The sequence below is a fragment of the Gossypium hirsutum genome, chromosome A05, assembly GCF_007990345.1.
Source record: "Gossypium hirsutum isolate 1008001.06 chromosome A05, Gossypium_hirsutum_v2.1, whole genome shotgun sequence".
NCBI classification, from domain to species: Eukaryota; Viridiplantae; Streptophyta; class Magnoliopsida; order Malvales; family Malvaceae; genus Gossypium; species Gossypium hirsutum.
In genome coordinates, this window is record NC_053428.1 from 28,081,755 (window position 1) to 28,100,204 (window position 18,450).

The window sequence follows — 18,450 nt, forward strand, 5'->3', positions numbered from 1 at the left end:
TATGCGGTAGAGAAATGCAGTGTGGTATGACACTGATCAATTGGAGTATTTAGAGAGAGTAAATAGGGTTCGAGAGGTGAAAAGATTGTGAAGAGAATTCCTGATTTCATTTCATAATTCTACTTGTCCTTACAAGGAAATTGCTGTCGTACCAGGACGGTTATTTTTATACAGCTGGCATAACAGAAAATAAAATAGCTAATAGCTGAGTCATCAATAACTCTGGACCATCTCTTTTTGTTGGACTGTGCCCATCAATAGATCTGCTCCCAATAGGCCCATATCTCAAATTAAAAAGTAAATGAAAAGTTGTCATTGCTGGGGCACATAAAGTGATTCTCAGCTTATGCGGTAGAGAAATGCAGTGTGGTATGACACTGATCAATTGGAGTATTTAGAGAGAGTAAATAGGGTTCGAGAGGTGAAAAGATTGTGAAGAGAATTCCTGATTTCATTTCATAATTCTACTTGTCCTTACAAGGAAATTGCTGTCGTACCAGGACGGTTATTTTTATACAGCTGGCATAACAGAAAATAAAATAGCTAATAGCTGAGTCATCAATAACTCTGGACCATCTCTTTTTGTTGGACTGTGCCCATCAATAGATCTGCTCCCAATAGGCCCATATCTCAGTGTTGCGTGATCTATCAATTGAAGGCCCTCTTTCTTCATTTCTATCAAATCGCTAATTCCCTTTTGACTCGATCGATTAGGATTTTTTCCTCCACTTCCCTTCCACCTTTCTTCGTCTCTCTGATTACTTTCCAATTTCGTCACATGCAGCACAAAATTTATTAAAAGGATAAGCATGTCAAAGATTTGAATAAAGTATTTTGATGTGCGTACCAGAAGCTGGCGTTCATTGCGGCTTTCTGCATTAAGATTTGACAAGGAACCAAACTAGGGAAAAAAAAACTCAACAGAAAATGAGTGAGTATTGTGGATTCATATTTATGTATAAAAGGAAGAGAGAGTTGGGCTCATGTCCTCTTCAATTTGAACAATTTTTGTGATTCTTAGTTTGGTTGTGATTGGAATCCACTCCCCAGCAACCAACATTGAAGGCTATGCTTAAATTCATTCACAGTGGGGAACGAGGACTTTGATACCTTGTTAATTGTTGCTCCAGTTCCTTCCGTTGTCTGACAAAAACATGGAATCTCTCTTCTTCGTCAGGACTGCTGCAAAATGCTTTTAGAATGCCTCAACAGCTACCTTACTAATTTATATGCTATGAAATAATTTGATTTGGGTATTTCGCTGGAGCCATGCATATATCTTTGGTTATGGGTTTTTTTTTTTCTCTTTTTTGTATCAATAAAAATAATAGAACCGGCCAAGTAAGCTGCGGTTTCTTTGAGTTTGGTAAAAACAAGAAGAGACCCCTTTTTATAATAGCTGATTATAAAAACAAGATGTGTACATATTACATGCACTGCAGGGATGGAGTTCCTCCAAGAGGAAGATGGTAATACAACATGAGTTTTTATCCATTATGCACAAGTTCAATGGACAGGAAGTAGCCAACATTGCAGATATGTTAGTTTCCCTGCAAGTGAGCACAATAAGGCGGTTGTATTGTGTAGCTAACTACTGAACTTTGCTGCAGGACCCTGTCCCTCCAATTCTTCAAGTGAATTCATCAATCCCATCATGTAAACTCGTCCAAAAAACTTGTGAAAGGAATTCTGGAATGCACTTTGACTACTGCACAACTTTTAGGAATACTATTCTGGTGGTAAGTTTTTTGTAAGGGTTGCGTTTGCTTATTAAATTTTGTCAGTGGGAAGCAGTGAATGAGATAGTGATAAATGTGCAAAGAATCTGTAAGCCGAGTCAATATGCATAATGGGTTGTAATTGGACCAAATGCACTGCTTCTGCTTCCTCGAACACTAGGGGTGACTTCAACTGATCATGTATTTTTTTATGAGTTTTGACTTGAGGAGAATCCACTCTTCTATATCGTTTACTTCATTTTCTGTTGGCTTTTAACTTTAGAGTTCCACAATTATTAAACTTTTGTCATGTATTATTAACACAAACATAACTAAACAACAAAAGCATGATTCAGTATTCACGGAAAATAACAGATGTCAGATGATCCTGATTATAAGAAGCAGATATACTATCTCGACAGGAAAAAAAAAACAAAAGAATACAGTGGCCGGGCTGGCAGGCCAGCACAAGTCATAAAAACTTAATTTGAGTGCTAATGCTACCCCTCTTCATTTCAAGTCACTTCGAGCACTGCTGTTGCTACTTGGAAACTTTCCACAAAAAATAGCCGTAGAAGCCCATAGGGACAACAAATAACACCTTCATTTTCATTTTCTTGAAAGGAATGGCTTAACTGATTCTACCACCACCTGGATTAAATAAAAAGCCATCACAAATGAAATTGATTTTACAACACAACTGTTACTCTTGTATTAATGGTTTAGGGCTATATATCTATGTTTCTTCTGGCTTCCTGAGTTGCAGAAAGTTCTTACCCTGCCATCATACGATAGAGAAGCAAATATCCAAGGCTCACGAGAACTCCAAGCAAGGCCTGACAATATGGTTGTTAGATTTATATCATCTTTTAAAAGCATGGCATAAAACACAGGTGGAAGTTAGGACAGCTACCATATACACTGTCTTCATAATCACTGTAGGAATTAAGCAATGGGTCGGCCTGTTGATTGAGTGGTTCAGTTATGCTGTTAAAAGATAAATAAAGTATCAGAGTCAATCAACCAATAAAACATTAAGTCGTGCAAAGCTTCAGAGAGGGGCTAACAAAACAACCTTTCAGATGTTGCTTTATCTTCTGCAGATATAGGAGCCTGCCACAAGTTAACAGTTGAGTCTGTGCCAGCACTCTGCAGAAGGGAAATTCTTGTCAAGAATTTCCAAAATATACCATAAACAACAATTTGCAGCTTCTATTAGAGTGTATCTACGGATATGCCTAGTTGATTCAAATGAATATTTGTAACCAGTTTAGTCCAACTGAGACCCTAATGCCCATACCTAAAAACTAATCTAGTTAAGATGAATGCTCAGAGAGAGAGAGAGAGAGAGAGGGAAAGGGAGAGAGAGAGAACCAGAATTAGCCCATCATACTCAGGGTTACAAGTGACAGCCCATGTCCTGCCAACATTATCAAACAGGTCACAATCAGTGAACTAGAAGTACCTGAACTTAACCCATTTCTTTCTAGTGGGAATCAAACAACTCAAAGCATACTCAAATGAAATTAGCTATAAATCAATTAAGTAGGAAATAAAAAGAGTAAAATTCCTTAAACATAAATAAAAAAGACCCACAAAAGAGGAGCAAGTCAATTACCAGTGTGTATGTCCAGGAAGCTCTTTGGCAGGACTTTTGGGCTTTCTAAGATCCCATATGTGTATCCCAGATTCATCTTCTGCAGTGACCTGTGATAAAAGAGACAATAACAACTTCGAAGTAGTAACCAGAAGAAATACCATCTCACATAAATAGGTGCATTCACAAATCACAGTCACCATTTCTATATTATTCACCATTCTTTTACTGATCTCAACAGCTATCATTTATAAGTGAGTGTCTCTTATGATGGATAAATGCAAAGGATCAACTTCATTCCATCAAATCCCCACATGCCAGTAAAAAAATAATAGCGTGATCCAAAATTGCTAAATATCCTTCTAGAAAATGGAATGAACATCTGAATAGTCGATATGTAGTTTCATCTATGTAAATCATTCAGGTGCAAATTCGAAGTGGTGTAGGTGCATTGTGCATGGCAGATTTTTGACAGGGAAGTTCCGTGCTTGGCCATGGCTTTGACCAAGTTCAAAGTATAGCTTAATTGGCCAGTAAATCCTTGCAATTTCTCAACCTTAACACATCATATTGACAATCATAATTTATATTACCAGTGTATACATATATTATCTAGGTATAACAGGTGAAAGTTCTAGAATTCACATGGAAGTTTTGTTTGATAGAAAATAGCATTTTAAAATGCCAACTCATCCCCCCCCAACCCCCCCCCCAAAATACACACACAACAAAAGAAAAGGTATTCTAAAAATCAAGGTTGCAATAGAAATAACAAAAATGACAATAGAAAAGCAATAACGCAATGGCCAGTAAATTTTTATGATGATGTTAAATGGTAAAATATTCAAGTTATATCCTTACAAGTATATGACTTTTCTTCATATCATAGTTAGCATTGCGGATGTGGGCACGCTCAATTGCATTTGTCTTCCTGTGAATACATAAAATTGTTGTCAAGTACAGCATAACTCTAAGCGCAATCAATAGCTTAAGCATTTTAAGAAAAACGATCTGCAAAGAAACCAAATAGTTAAAGGTACAAGCAACGACATTAGTCCTCCCTTTACCCTCATTTCTTCAGTTAGTGAAAGACAGGTGATGAAATAGTAAATATTTGAATTATGGTCCATGAATTTTAGAAGGACTCAATTCACAAGGGAAATGGAACACCAAATTAAATGACCAACAGCATAATAATTAGACAGTTTTGAACTAATCAGGAAACTAAGATATGCAGAGACAACATACTTCATTGTACGTAGATCCCAAAACTGGACTGATGATTCACAAGTTGTCGCAACAGCATTCATGTCATGTGGATCCCATGCACCACCAGATAAGTAATGAAGCATACCAGATGACTCTTTAGATTGCACCTAGATTTCCACAATAAGATCTGAATAAGCATCACAAAGAGACTCAAAAATTAAACTATGTTGTAGCAATCAATGTTACATGGACTCTGGTTTGGATATCTGACACAGATTAATCTAAGGGACAGATATACCGTTTGCTAAAATAATCATCTGCCACCTTCAACCACTGTCGTATTTTCACCAAATTTCACACACAAATACTGCTTTGCCTCCTATTTCCATTTTGCCACTTGCTCTTCCTCAGTTCCTTCTCACCACTTTGAAACCCCAAAACATCCCCGCCACCAAGAACAACCTCTGCAATGTTGTTGGCTGATGTGTTGAAATATACAGCAAGGAGTCCAACACATTTTTGTGTTGGTACCCATGGCATGTCAATACAGACATGGCACCCTAAAGTGCTGAGCCCATGTAACATAGATAGGCATTTAGATACTTTTGTTTTTAATAACAGCCACTGATGTGTGGTCAATGTCTTTGCCAGTTAGATAAATGCAAAGTTTCCAATTGTCAAAATATTTATTATCAGACACTATGAAGCGATATTAAATATATTGAGATTCTAAAAGATATGTGAGAAAATAATGCTACCAATTACAAATTTATGTCAGTTGTGTCTTTGAAGAAGGTATTATATTAACTATGTACTAATTTCACAAATGTAAAACCAACAGGTTGAGCATTCACATGCTAGTACAAATACCATGGATGTTAAGAAGAAATACATGCAGAATCTAACCTGGGCAGCCTTTTTTGAACAATCTAAAGTCCACAAGAAAAGATTTTCATCATCAATGCTGAGCAACTTATCATGTCTTCCAGATGGCCACCAGAGAACACTGTTAATAAGTAGGCCAAAGTAAATTTCATAAAAATGGCCAGAAGGAAATACAAAGAATATACAGTTTTAATAACTTAGGGGAAGTTTTGAAGCAGGAACTTACCAATTAATCTTAGCAACATGTGCATCAAGGGAGGCAATTCGTTCCAACTGTGGTGAATTTAACTGCCCATACAATTCAGGTATCTGCCATATTGCAGCCCCATAAGATTCACCTTCAACAACAAAAAAAAATATATATATATATCAAGCCAGTCTCCCATCTTTAAGCCACAAAACTTTTGTTGCTGTTTCTAATTAACAATTTCCTGCAACAGCTAATTCAACTGATAGTAAAACTAATACATACAGAAAAGAACAATCAAGGTTCCTGAAATGGACTAAATAGGGGGATCTATTTGTTCTTCTATCTCTTAGCCTTAAAGTCACAAAAACCAATGAAATAATACTGGAGGCAGATAATATCAAGTGCACCAAAATATGGAAGAAATAGACGTAAATCAAGGTCAAAGAAGCTACCGGTTGAAAAAACGGTAGAGAAAATCCGTTGATCGAAGGGACAGGAAGCTAGGTCCCAGATCTCGTTAGGGTGGGAAAACAAGCCCTCACAAATGAGCTCGGTTCCACCAGAAGATAGCCGAATCAGATGCACCTGGGCAGATTTCAGTTGAATTAGCTAATATGACATTTAGAAAGTAAAAAAATAAAAAATAAAAACACCGTGATCATGAAATTTAAACCAGATCAAAATTAATTCAGAAGCAAAACCAAACCTCATTTTCTTCCCTGAGACTGAGGGTTCCCGTAATGAAGCTGGTATGATCCGTGTCTGCTTTGACATCCGAAATGCATCTTGCCTGCCAGCTTAAAATTATGTAAGGCTCTTAAACCTCGAGATAACATAGTAGAATTGAGAATTTGAGGGTGAACCTGATACTTGAGGCCGTAGCCGATGCCAGAAGATCCTCCTTGCATCGTTGCACCACCAGGAACCCCCGGATTCAACGAGCAACCGCTGCTTTTCAAGTGCTTCGGTTCAACTCCTCAATTTCTTGCTAAAACGCACGCGTTTTGCCTCGGCTGGGTCAATTGGACATAGATGCGCTATTGCGTGGAGAATGGGTTATTTGTTTGACAGTCCAATTCGAGCCCAATAGTCTCCAAAAGGTTATTGCAGAGAGTTAGGCCTGTAGAACGGACTGAGTTATTCACCTATAGTTTTTTCCATTACATGCATTTCAATTTATAGGACTTAGGGAAAAAACTAAAAAATCGAAAATTAACATAAACCGAACTGTTTTGATGGTTTACGAAATGTTAATTTAAAAACTCCAAAATCAAATTAAAATTTATTTTTATTTAATTTATTTTTTAATTTTTTATTGTATAAAAATAAATATATATTTAAAATAGTAAAACTAATATGAAATTTTTAGATTATTTTTTTTTAATATTTATGAAATATGCTTCGAAATGTTGATAAATAATTTTCAAAAATCATAAAATAAACTCATTTTTTAAAATAAATCTAAAAGTTCAAAACCAAAAATTATGATAGAAAAATTGAAAACTAAACCAAATTATTATGATGAATTCAAAAATTCGACTAGATCCATATCACCCCCCTTAAAATAATCACCCACTTTAAAAACCACTTTACTCTCCTTTTAGAATATAATTATTTTTAAAAATATTTACTTTAATTTAATTTATATTTTCTAAAACATATATCTAAATTAATTATTAAAAAAATTCACCAACAAAGTTTATATTTTCAAAATATCATTAGTGCTTAATTTTTGCATTAATTAATCAGCGTCATGAATTAATGGTTATGAGTTATTATTTATTTATTTACTCTTTTATGTACAAGGTTTATTGGATATTCCTAGAATTCGGAGTGGAGGTTACTTTGTTTTACTTCAGGGTTTTTCTTCTGATCTTGTTTAATACGATTGTCACTTTAATTTTTTTTTTTTCTGTTTATGTATTATGTTCTTTTGAAATTCATTTTGTTATTTTTAAATTCTTTTTCAATGAAATTGCATGAGTACTTCATTTTCAAAATTTGAAAAGCTATTATGTATGCGGGGGCAAATCTAGAATTTCCTTTTAGCAGGATCAAAAATTAATTATAACCTTTTTATAGATCAAATTATAAGTTTACTATATATTAATTTATAATTTCATCCTTTTTAAAGGGACTAAACAGAAATTATTTCATTTTTATAGGAGCTAAAATGTAATTTTACTATATATTAATTTATAATTTCTTTATTTATAAGAGGATTGAATTGAATTTCTTTTTTTCATTTTAGAGGGTCAAAGTACAATTTCACTATGTATTAATTTATAATTTCTCTATTTATAAAAGGATTAAATTGAAAATTTTTCATTTTGGGGACAAAGTCACCCACCTGCCCCCTTCAGATTCGGCTCTGTATCATGTATGTGTACGTGTACATCCGCATATTTGTGGGTGTATACGTAAATGATGAATGCTTTTATGTTTGTGAATACCAAAAGCTTCTAACGTCATATGCGTGAATACATTATTGTTAACAGCTTAACTTAAGCCATTATTATTGTTTAACTTCTCGGCTTGAACTCCATTATTGTTAAGAGGGGTCTATTATAGGTTTCTTGGTCAAATTTATGAATAGTCACAGTACTTCACTCAAGTTGTGGAATAATCCCTGTACTTTGCTCCCAGTTGTGGCACTACCCTTCTTGCCAAGCTTGGAAGCAATCACCATGGCATATCCCATTCAAATTTAGGTGATAGTCAATAAGTCCCACAAATTTAGTCCACATTGGTGCCTCAAACGAGGATAGGAGCTTTAGGAATCGTCTCCGTGCTTGGTGACTACTGAAGCAATATGGAGCATAATCACCAAGGGAACAGTCACTTCTTTAAACCTCATACAGCAATGGCTGCATGATCATAGTAGAACTTGCTTTTCAAAACTTACCTTGAATATGGCCGCGCCAGTGAGTCAAAGAAGCAACAATGTCAAACCTGTGCCACTTCTTTGAATGTATCTTACAGTCCCTGTGCACTGGCTCGAGTATCCTATCATTCGTAGGCCTGAAACCTTGATCCCATGATTATATCTTCAATTAACTTTCTGAAAATCTGTGGATACTAAACTACATACCCCTTGAATAGACAGATCCACTCAAACAAGAATTCAAATCGCCTTCAGAAACCGTAAATCGTGCATATTAGAGTTCTGTTACAAATCAACTGTATGGATACACCAACATGCAAAAATGTTCCAATGACTCAGCACCGAGTTCTTTCCTCTGACGTCTTTTAAACTACAACCAAACTAAGTAAATTACAAACTAAAGCAAATATTATTCACTGCATTCCCACCTGGACTACGATTCCAGTATTGTTACTCAGAGTCATGCATGCATCTCAAAGGTACTAAGGAAGACACCATACCTTAAAACTCATAGTTCAATTAGAACATCCCAACTTTCCATCTCAAATAACTAGACTCGCCATGGTTCACTGACATTTGAGGTGAACATACCAAATCATACTCCTTTGCTTGCTTCAAGTGCAATTACATATTTCAGTAGACCAAACTGAGCATGGGCCAGATGCAATGATCGAGAATTTTCAAAATTACACAACAAGCTGTCTCCTTTTAAACAAATTCATTATCATTTTGTGTTTTACATAGATAATGGAAGTAGCATCCTTCTTTTCTTTTTCCCAGCCACGCTCACTTGCTTTGTGATTTTCATGCACAGAAGCAATAACAATGTGATGCATACTAGAATAAAAGCAAGTTGCATATGCCTAAAATATAAAGAAACGGCTGAAAAAACCAGAAAAGCTAATATAACGAGTTCCCATATAACAAAGGCCACAACATCCACTCTGCACCCAGAAAACAGTAAATAAAACACAACTATTAGAATTTATCTTGTACTGAGATAGAGAAGAACAAAAAACACAACAATGGCCAAAACGAATGGGGAAAGTTGCAATCTCCCTCCCCATCGAATTTATGAATCTAAATCGTAACTCTAAAATCATGTCAAAACTGGTTGGAATTAGGATAAAAGTACAAACATATCAAGGCAATGAATATTTTCCATGCACAAGTAAAACAAAAACCTCAAATGTAAAGGCCAATAGATATTGTTTTCAACTTTTGGCACAAAGACTCCTAGCGTAATCCCCTATAATTTGAGCAAATTGAGACAGTTCTATAATTTGCCAGCAGATTGGCAATTATTCTGCTCTTATAAATACTTCATAGAGGCTCAGAAAAACTAGAGATACACATGATAAACAATCATAAAAGCCGATTGAGTGGCAAGATCTATCTAAGCACATCCATATACTCCTACCATCAAACGGTTGGTTTACAAAACCAAGCATCCAATTCGGTCATTTGAAATATAAATTACAGAAGTACGAGTAGAAAAACAAAGGTTAGCAAGACAAAAGCAGTATAACAGTATTAAAGTTGAATTTAAACAGTCGTTACAGAATTAACCAAAAGCAATAAACATCTCCTTCTTAAGCAAGGAAATGCCTCTAATTCTATCCCCCCATTCCAGTAGCATGCTTCTTTCAGCCACCTAAATATCAGTTTCTGATGAAAATTAAAATGAATCAACAATTTTTTTTTATTTCCTTTCAAAGTTTCGGATCCACATCATAAGGAATCAACAGCACTTTATAAGAAAATCCAGAGTCAATTTATCTTTGTTTGGCCACCTGAAGTTTTTATCTATTGTCAAACGGATAATTTAACGACGACGACTACTATTACTATTACGAGTCTTTGAAGGTATTTTTTCCACCAATTCTTAGTATGTGAATTGATTGAGAAAATGAAACGAAAGATACATTTCAAAATTAAAATATTCATAATCTCCACATCTGAATTTTTAACCAAATTATCCTATAAAAGCCTATCCTATCTAAGTAAGCTCAAGTGAAAAAAAATATATATCACGGAAAGCACTTACAGACAAAGATGTCGAATCAAAACCAGGGAAAAAAACAAAGATTTCCTACCGTATATTCAAAACATGAAGAGAAAAATATAACGAAAAAAAAAGCAAACAAAGGAATTAGGATTACCTAGAAGTTGTGAGATTAGAGGTTGATGCGAAAAACGAAACAGAGGCCCAATCGTGCTTAGATCGAAGCTGATACTCTCTTAATTGATCTGCTAAATTGGATCGCGTTATCATGGCTTCCCTTTTCCTATCCCTGCCTTTCGATTTAAAGCTTTGTTTGGCTTTGGAACTCTAGAGATGGTGAACGATTGAGAAATCGCAGAGCAAGGTGCGAATTGAAGCTAGAAGAAAGGCAAGGGATAGCATCGGGGTTGGATGGGCCTTGGTTCGTTACGTTGCGTGCACCTCCTAATTTACTATCTTGTTTTTCCTTCCCGCCCCGGCTGAAAAAAATAATAAATAATGTAATGAGAAAACAACCCCGGTACTCGGGAGCCGCCGTTTTTGACGGGTTTTTCATCTAACTGCCATCCACAAGACCCAGTCGGGCTTATATGTGATGAATGGGCGTTCAGTATATTTTGTCTTAGCCACGTATGATTAAATTTCATGTAATGATAAATTAGTTATTCAACTTTCAATCCATTTATTAAACTGAATTTTGAAAGACATTTGTTTCAAATAATAGTTTTCACGACTTCACAAGGAGTGAAATAAAATAAACCTACCACACATTTTCGATTATACGCCTTCAGTTGATATAAATTTTGAAAAACAACGATTAATGACACTTCAGTGTGCCGACTATATTCAATGAAGTACATTATCGCAACCCACCATGAAAAACCAGATAATTGTCCGGAAGCTATCTTGTACTCGTCAAGAAGATGATAGAAAAAAGGATGGAGGGATAAATGAAAGCTTGCTTCTATATAGAAAAAAGGATGGAGGGGTAAATGAAAGCTTGCTTCTATCACGTGTAGTGGAAGTAAAAAGCTACTATTGTTGGTGTCGCTCAAACAATTTGACCCTTCAGGAATTGAGAAATCATAAGTGAAGTTCGATATTTGAATTTCCTGAACAGTTAATGCTCTATTCATTTCTTCCACCTTCGTGGTGCAAATGTAGGCCTTAGCTTCCACTGGACTCCTCGCTTCACGATGTCGCAAAGGGATGTTCTAGGCAACACAGTCGCTCCCTCTAGTCCTAGCCATGGGGTGCTAACAAAAGCTAAAAAGAAAATTTGAAAGAACAGTGGAAATTTTAAGAAGATTACCTCTGAAATCGCTTTCCTCGACAATCATTTTTTTCTCAGTCTCAGATTCAAATAATGAGATTTTTAGGGCTTTGGTAACTTTCTTTTAAAAGTTTAACAGCCTGATTTCAATTCTGTCGGAAACAGTAGTTTCGAAACCACAAATCCAACAAGTAAGCCCGTATTAATTATCATTTAATTTGTATGAGTCAATTATAATTTGATATTGAATTCTGATTTGGTGAATTTTAGTTAACTAAATAAATAGTTAGGTATAAATGGTTGTTTCGAAAGTAAATTGGTTTCAAAATATGAAATATCGAGACCTCATTTATGAAAACCGAGCTTATAAATATTTTTATTAAATAATTAAGGAGCTATTATATTAGCACGTGAAAGTTCAATTCAGATATTTTATTGTTGAATTAGTTAATTAATTAAAAGACTAATTTGTAAAAGATATAAAAATTAGTTATTATTGAATTTTATTGATTAAATTACTTAATTAGTAAATGAGGAAGGATTTATATAGAAAATAAACCATTGATATTTTAGTGCACGAATAGTGGGTTTATTTTAAACATTTTCTTTATATAAATTTTGTTTTTAAGTTAATATAATAATAATAAAACATAAGAAATGAATTAATAAATAAAACATCATCTTTCTCATGGTTTACCACCAAAAAAAACAAAACCACTTTCCTCCATCGAAGGAGCTTAAGGTTAGGCAATGGTTTAACACACTTGAATGGTAAGAATTTTTGACCCATTTTTAATAATTTTTATGTTATTGAGATCGTTGCAACTAGGTCCAGCTAACTCGTACCTTTATTTTTAAAATTGTTAAGGATTTTGGATTTTACTATTAATGAATCTTAGTTATTTTTTTATGTTAAATGGTGAATTTATAGTTATGGTTGTTTATTAAATTAATTTGTTAAGATATTTTTGTTAGTTTTTAGTTAAAGGATTAAATTCATAAAATATTAAAATTTACATGGAAATTTTGTGAATTGTGAATAATTATGGACTGTATTAGTCTAGAAAGAAATTCGTCTAGCATGAAAAATTATTAAATTTTGTTCAATTTGGAATTTCAGATTTAGAGACTAATTTGTGAGAAATATAAAAGTTTTAAAGAAAATGTATAAACAATGAAAACTTAAGGGTCATGTGCATAAAATGAGTTGGAAGATGTACTTGAATTTGATATATTGAATTTAATCATTATATAGATCAAGAATTGAATCGAACGAAGGTTAATCAAAAAAAAATAAATTTACAGATTTGTCCCTGCGAGTCAACCAAATGCATAATTTAGGTAAGTTCATAGAATTATTAAATAATTTTATATGTTTGTAAATTATGTTATTATTATTTTTTACTTATAAATTATATTGATTGAATACTTAGTAATAAAATTTAATTATGAATTGTATATAATTATGTATAAATTAGAAGTGTACCATCCAGAAATTGGGAAATGGTCGTGAAATATGAATGGCATTATCTCGAAATGGATGAAATAAATATACAGTATGTGTATAGATACTGTGGAAGTGCCATTGATTTTGTTAATGTTATGAATTCAGTTTAAATTTCCGTTTGAATGTAGTAAACGATTAGGATACGATTGACATGCCAATAAAGTTATTTGTGCATTGTACGGGATATATATGATGGTACGAATATATTATTGATTATACTAGAATCCAACATTTGTTACAGATTACTGAGTTATATTGGTGTGGTGGAAGGATATTGGTGTGGTGGAAGGATGTATTGATACTGATTCTATGATGCCAACGGGCTTTACATTTCAGTGCTCTGGTGTATTGTAGTTTGAGCTCTTACGAGTATTCTGGTGTGGTGTAGTTACTCATGTATTTGTATCTGTTTATTATAGTTCAATGGGCTATATGTTAAAAATATATATGTATTGAATTCATGAATTATTTGGAAATGATGTGTTTATATGAATATTGAAATGTTAAGCGATGAAATTGAATAATCAATAATTATGTGTTTAAGAGTTGTTTGAAAAGATATCAAAACAACTGGAAAGTTTATAGTTATATTTATGAAACGCTTATCTAGTAAATGCAATATTGGTGACAAAGTTGTGTGTATAAAAGAAATGGAATATGAATATGAATTGACATGATCAATTGGTTAATACAATGTATATGTTGAATTTTTCCTGAATGAATGATACAAAAATATGTTGCATTGAATGATTGGGAGATTATACAAATGATATGTGAAACACTCACCTTATTGTTGTAAATGTATTGACAGGAAATACGTATTAAATTAGTTATATTTGTTTACTTAATTGTAACTAAGGTAAGAATTTTGTTTAAGTAATTATGAACTTAGTAAGCTATATAAGTTTACTCTGTTATATTTATTATTTTCTGTAGTTTTCGTTTTGTAGAACTAGTCGGACGAATCAATTTCAAGGCTTACACTATTAAGCTTCTGTTTCAGTATTTTTGACTTGGCTATTTCAGTTTGTGTTATGTATATATGGTTTTGAAGTTATGAAATTTAAAATTTTAGTTAACTATGTAAAATAAGTGGATGTTGGTATATGATGTAAAATAAGTGGATGTTGGTATATGATGTAAGCTTGTGTTTCATGTTGATCTTGTGATGAATATGGAGTAAACAGTAAAATTGTCATGTTGATGTTATTTGGTTTGAATGTGTTTTGAAACAGTAAAATTGTCATGTTGATGTTATTTGGTTTGAATGTGTTTTGTGTCATTTGAATGGTAGGCATGTTTTGGTTTTGATATCTTACTTGTGAATCAATATGATAATGGTTATTTAGAATTGGTAACTTGTGGTTCTAGAAGTGAGTATATTTGTCTTTGTTAAGTAGCATGAATGAGTGATTTTGGTAATTTAGTATTTGGAACCTTATTGATGATGAAATAAATTTCACATGATGATTGCATTTTTAGTTAAACTGTTTGTATGTACAATTGAGTTTATGTTTGAATTTGTTTGTGATGGTGCCAAATGGCATATTTGTAACACCCTTAACCCGTATTCATCGTCGGAATAAGGTTACAGAGCATTACCGGAGTTTATAGATCAAATAACAGACATTTCAAACATTTCATATCATATAATATTCATGTCAGAAACCAATCAAAATCAAACATATTGTCTCTTATACGAGCCCTAGAGGCCCAAAATACATGTTAGAAACAAGTCAGGACTAAATCGGATACTCAAAGAATTTTTTGGAAAACATTGAAATTTTTCAATGCTGCAGGGGTCACACGGCCAAGAGACACGCCTGTGTCCTTGGCCGTGTGGACATTTGAAATAAGGACACACGGCCGTGTCCCAACCCGTGTCCGTATTCGTGTAACTCACTGACTTGGGTCACACGGCTAAGCCACACGACCGTGCCACTTGACCGTGTGTCACACAGGCTGAGACACACACCCGTGTCTCTACCCGTGTGGATGAAAATAGGTCATTTTACAGGCCACATTTCTCACCTAATTTAGCATCCACATATACTCAACATTTTGTATATATACAAGTCATAATTAGGCATCCAAAACAGGCCAAAATTAAGCCTTAAACGTTTAAAATCGTCACATACAACCAATATCCCTTTAGGCATTTCAAATGAAAATATGCAAATATGTCAACCATGTACCCCAAATTTACCTAAGTGACTTAATACGTATATGTATAATTGTACCAAAACCTATCACGTAGATCATTTATCATGTAATGGCCTAAATTCAAAGTTATCGGAACAGTGGTTTCGTAACCACAAATCCGATTTAAAGAGAAATTTATTTCAATATTTTTGCATGAAAATTGATATGATAGGAAAATCGTATGAAAATATTGATTGAAAAATTTTACCGATTTAGTGGTTAGTTAGAAAAAGAAATTATTGAAGAAATTGGGTAAAAACAAGATATCGGGACCTCTATCTTGTAAAACCGAGTCAAAAATAATTTTATAAATATTTATGAAATGTTATTAGTGTGGTATTAAAATTTCGTTAGGAAATTTTAATATTTAGGTAGTCAATTAAATGAAAAGGACTAAATTGTAATAGGTGTAAAAGTTGCTAGAATGATTAAATAGCTTAAGAGTCTAATGAGAATGGATTTAAAAGGGAATTAGACCCAAAATTTATTTGGGCTGGACGGCAAGGGTATGAAATCAGCAGAAAAATTGATAAATTAAGGGTAAAATTGGAATATTGCAAAATTAACTAAATAAAGCTAGGACTAAATAGGAAATATCTAGATTTCTCTTCATTTCTCTTCAATTCCAGCAGCTAAAAACGCCATAGGAGGGTTCTCTAAGCTGGTATTTCATAATTTTTGCACCAAGTGAGTTAATTCTTGCCTTTTTCTTGTAATTTTTGTGTTTCTAAGACTTTTACAACTAGGTCCTACTATTAAATTCATTAGTTTTTTAATTCATGGATGAAATTGAAAGTCATAATGGTTGAGTGCTGTAAGTTTATGATGAAATATAATGAAATTAAAGCTTTAATTTGTTTATGAGATGATTTTGTTAGGTAATTTCAATAGAAATTGATTTTTAGGACCTAATTGTGAAAATGCTTGGAATTATTAAAGTCTATTGCTGAAATTCTGATTCCTAAAGGTTGTAAACTAGTTTAAGGTGATAGAATAAAATATTAATTGAGATAAATTAGTTCAATTGAGAGGCTAATTGAGTAGGGACGAAATTATCATTTATTAAAAGCTTAGGGGAAAAATGGTAATAAACAGCTTGCACAAAAACAGTTTGGACAGCAGCAGTAGACTAACTTTGAAAAATCACCATAAATTTTAAAAATCGAATTAGAAGATGAAAAAATATTTAATTAAAGCTTATTGAGTCTAGTTTCTCATAGAAGAAATATTGTAAGCAATGGATTTGTAAATTTTGAGATATAATGAATTTTGTGAGACAATGTCAGAATAAATTCGGGTTCCCTTGTTTTGACTTTGAAAAATCATAAAAAATTTAAGAAAAACAATTATGGGCTTAAATTTATATTTCTAGAATATTTAATGAGTCTATTTTTAATAGAAACAAACGAGAACATCATTTGAATTCTGTATGAAGAGATAATTAATTTTTAGTGAAGAAGGGTCAGAATTATCGACAGCAGAACATGGGTGACTTTAAAGAATAAACTGTACTGATTGGCTAAACCAAAAATTTTGAAATTTTTATAGTAAGAAGATATGTGAGTCTAGTTTCAGGGAAAATTATTGGATTCTAATTTTGAGTTCTGTATCTCAAGAAAAAAATAATTTAGTGACTATGACTCAAGTAGACAGCTTTGAATGAACTATAAATAATAGTTGAATTATAGAGAATGTTGCATATGAACATGAAATATATTAAATTGATAATTAAATTTATTTATTTAAATCCAGAAGATTCAAATACGAAGCTAGATTGAGGAAAAGAAAAAGTTCGAGATTAGTAGATTTTTTTTGTTTACAAACAAGTATCAAGGTAAGTTCATGTAACTTGAATTATATTCTTAAATTGCTTGAGATTGTATGTTATTGATGTGAATATGATTTGAATGTTCATTGTATGAAAATTAATAAAACATTGATTTATTTGATAAAATGGGAAGAAATCCCGGTTGAATGAAAGGAAAATTTGATGGATCTCTGAAAAGGAATTGACGGTAAAAAGGATCAAGCCCGGACAGGTGATCCTATCCTGATATAGCCCTCCCGAAGAATATGTGTAAAATGGATTTAGCTCGGACGGGTAATCCGAATTAGGGTCTAAATTTAGCCTGGACTGGTAATTCAGATCCAAGCTCATTAGAGTAATTGTCATTGCAGGGGATTTAGCCTGGACTGGTAATCCCGACAATACTCTATGAGTTTATATTACAGGGGATTTAGCTTGGACTGGTAATCTCGCTGCAAGGTTGAGGTTCGCGGGAGTGTGCTCTCTGAAATGGATATGTGCGCACATGAATATGAATTGACGGACCCGGAAATGTACACTAAAAGTGTATCTTTGAAAATCCATCGAAAATTCCAAGAAATTCAACGGGATAAATATGGAAAAAATAACAAGGAAATGGAAATTATGGTATTGATGAGCTCATCAATCATAGTATATATTATTGGTACATGGAAATTATTGTACTAACTTGAATGTTGAGTTTGTGCATATTAGGGTAATAATGCATTGAATGGATATAGGAATGTTTATTGTATTGTATTGAAAATATTATGTAAGTATAATTCTTGTTACATGAGCTTACTAAGCACAAAGTGCTTACCCCGTTTCCTTTTTCCCTATTTTGTAGTGTTAAGAGCTCGGAGGTCGGATTTAGTCGGAGACACATCACACTATCAACCTCAGGACTTTGGTATATAAAGAAACTTTATTTTGGAAATTAATGGCATGTATAAGCTAATAAAGTAAATGATTCTATGAAATGAATGTAAGGTCAGCCAATGGTATGGCTAACAAATCTTGGTTTTGTTATGTGATGAGGTTATCTTATAAAAATGCATGAATCTATCTTGAAAATATGTTGAATTGGATTGGTTGATTTGGATTGGTCTCGATATAATATTGCAAGGAAGGTTAGATATCTGTAAAGGGATTATATTGAGTTTTCCTAAAAAA

The 18,450-nt window shown here is 33.2% G+C and overlaps 2 protein-coding genes and 1 long non-coding RNA gene across 3 annotated transcripts; 1 reads left to right on the forward strand and 2 right to left on the reverse strand.

The window, feature by feature from the left end:
• The first annotated feature begins 292 nt into the window (after positions 1-292).
• LOC121229008 (uncharacterized) lies at positions 293-1,977 on the forward strand. The gene is made up of 2 exons (XR_005926425.1): positions 293-1,540; positions 1,611-1,977. It is a non-coding gene; the product is annotated as an uncharacterized lncRNA (long non-coding RNA).
• A 74-nt stretch (positions 1,978-2,051) lies between these two features.
• Positions 2,052-6,634, reverse strand: LOC107957626 (WD repeat-containing protein DWA2). Its single transcript, XM_016893172.2, has 13 exons — positions 6,463-6,634; positions 6,306-6,389; positions 6,052-6,184; positions 5,636-5,747; positions 5,431-5,530; positions 4,564-4,691; positions 4,177-4,246; positions 3,337-3,425; positions 3,093-3,138; positions 2,794-2,867; positions 2,632-2,705; positions 2,496-2,554; positions 2,052-2,369 (listed from the first exon to the last, which is right to left on the reverse strand). Exons 1-13 carry the CDS (start codon positions 6,505-6,507, stop codon positions 2,328-2,330), a joined length of 1,056 nt encoding a protein of 351 aa, XP_016748661.1. The 5' UTR covers positions 6,508-6,634; the 3' UTR covers positions 2,052-2,327.
• Positions 6,635-9,186: 2,552 nt separating this feature from the next.
• Positions 9,187-11,049, reverse strand: LOC107957624 (uncharacterized). The gene is made up of 2 exons (XM_016893169.2): positions 10,646-11,049; positions 9,187-9,427 (listed from the first exon to the last, which is right to left on the reverse strand). The coding sequence occupies exons 1-2, from the start codon at positions 10,756-10,758 to the stop codon at positions 9,220-9,222; spliced, it is 321 nt and encodes a 106-aa protein (XP_016748658.1). The 5' UTR covers positions 10,759-11,049; the 3' UTR covers positions 9,187-9,219.
• Between the last annotated feature and the right edge of the window lie 7,401 nt (positions 11,050-18,450).

Excerpts from the sequence above, each read along its gene's own strand:
- LOC107957626 (XM_016893172.2), bottom strand. The coding sequence starts at position 6,507 with ATGCAAGGAGGATCTTCTGGCATCGGCTACGGCCTCAAGTATCAG. Across the intron at positions 4,692-5,430 it reads GTTCAAAAAAGGCTGCCCAG|GTGCAATCTAAAGAGTCATC; the intron begins GTTAGATTCTGC and ends GTGGAAATCTAG. Across the intron at positions 2,706-2,793 it reads GATAAAGCAACATCTGAAAG|CATAACTGAACCACTCAATC; the intron begins GTTGTTTTGTTA and ends ATCTTTTAACAG.
- LOC107957624 (XM_016893169.2), bottom strand. The coding sequence starts at position 10,758 with ATGATAACGCGATCCAATTTAGCAGATCAATTAAGAGAGTATCAGCTT. Across the intron at positions 9,428-10,645 it reads TCTAATCTCACAACTTCTAG|AGTGGATGTTGTGGCCTTTG; the intron begins GTAATCCTAATT and ends TTCTGGGTGCAG.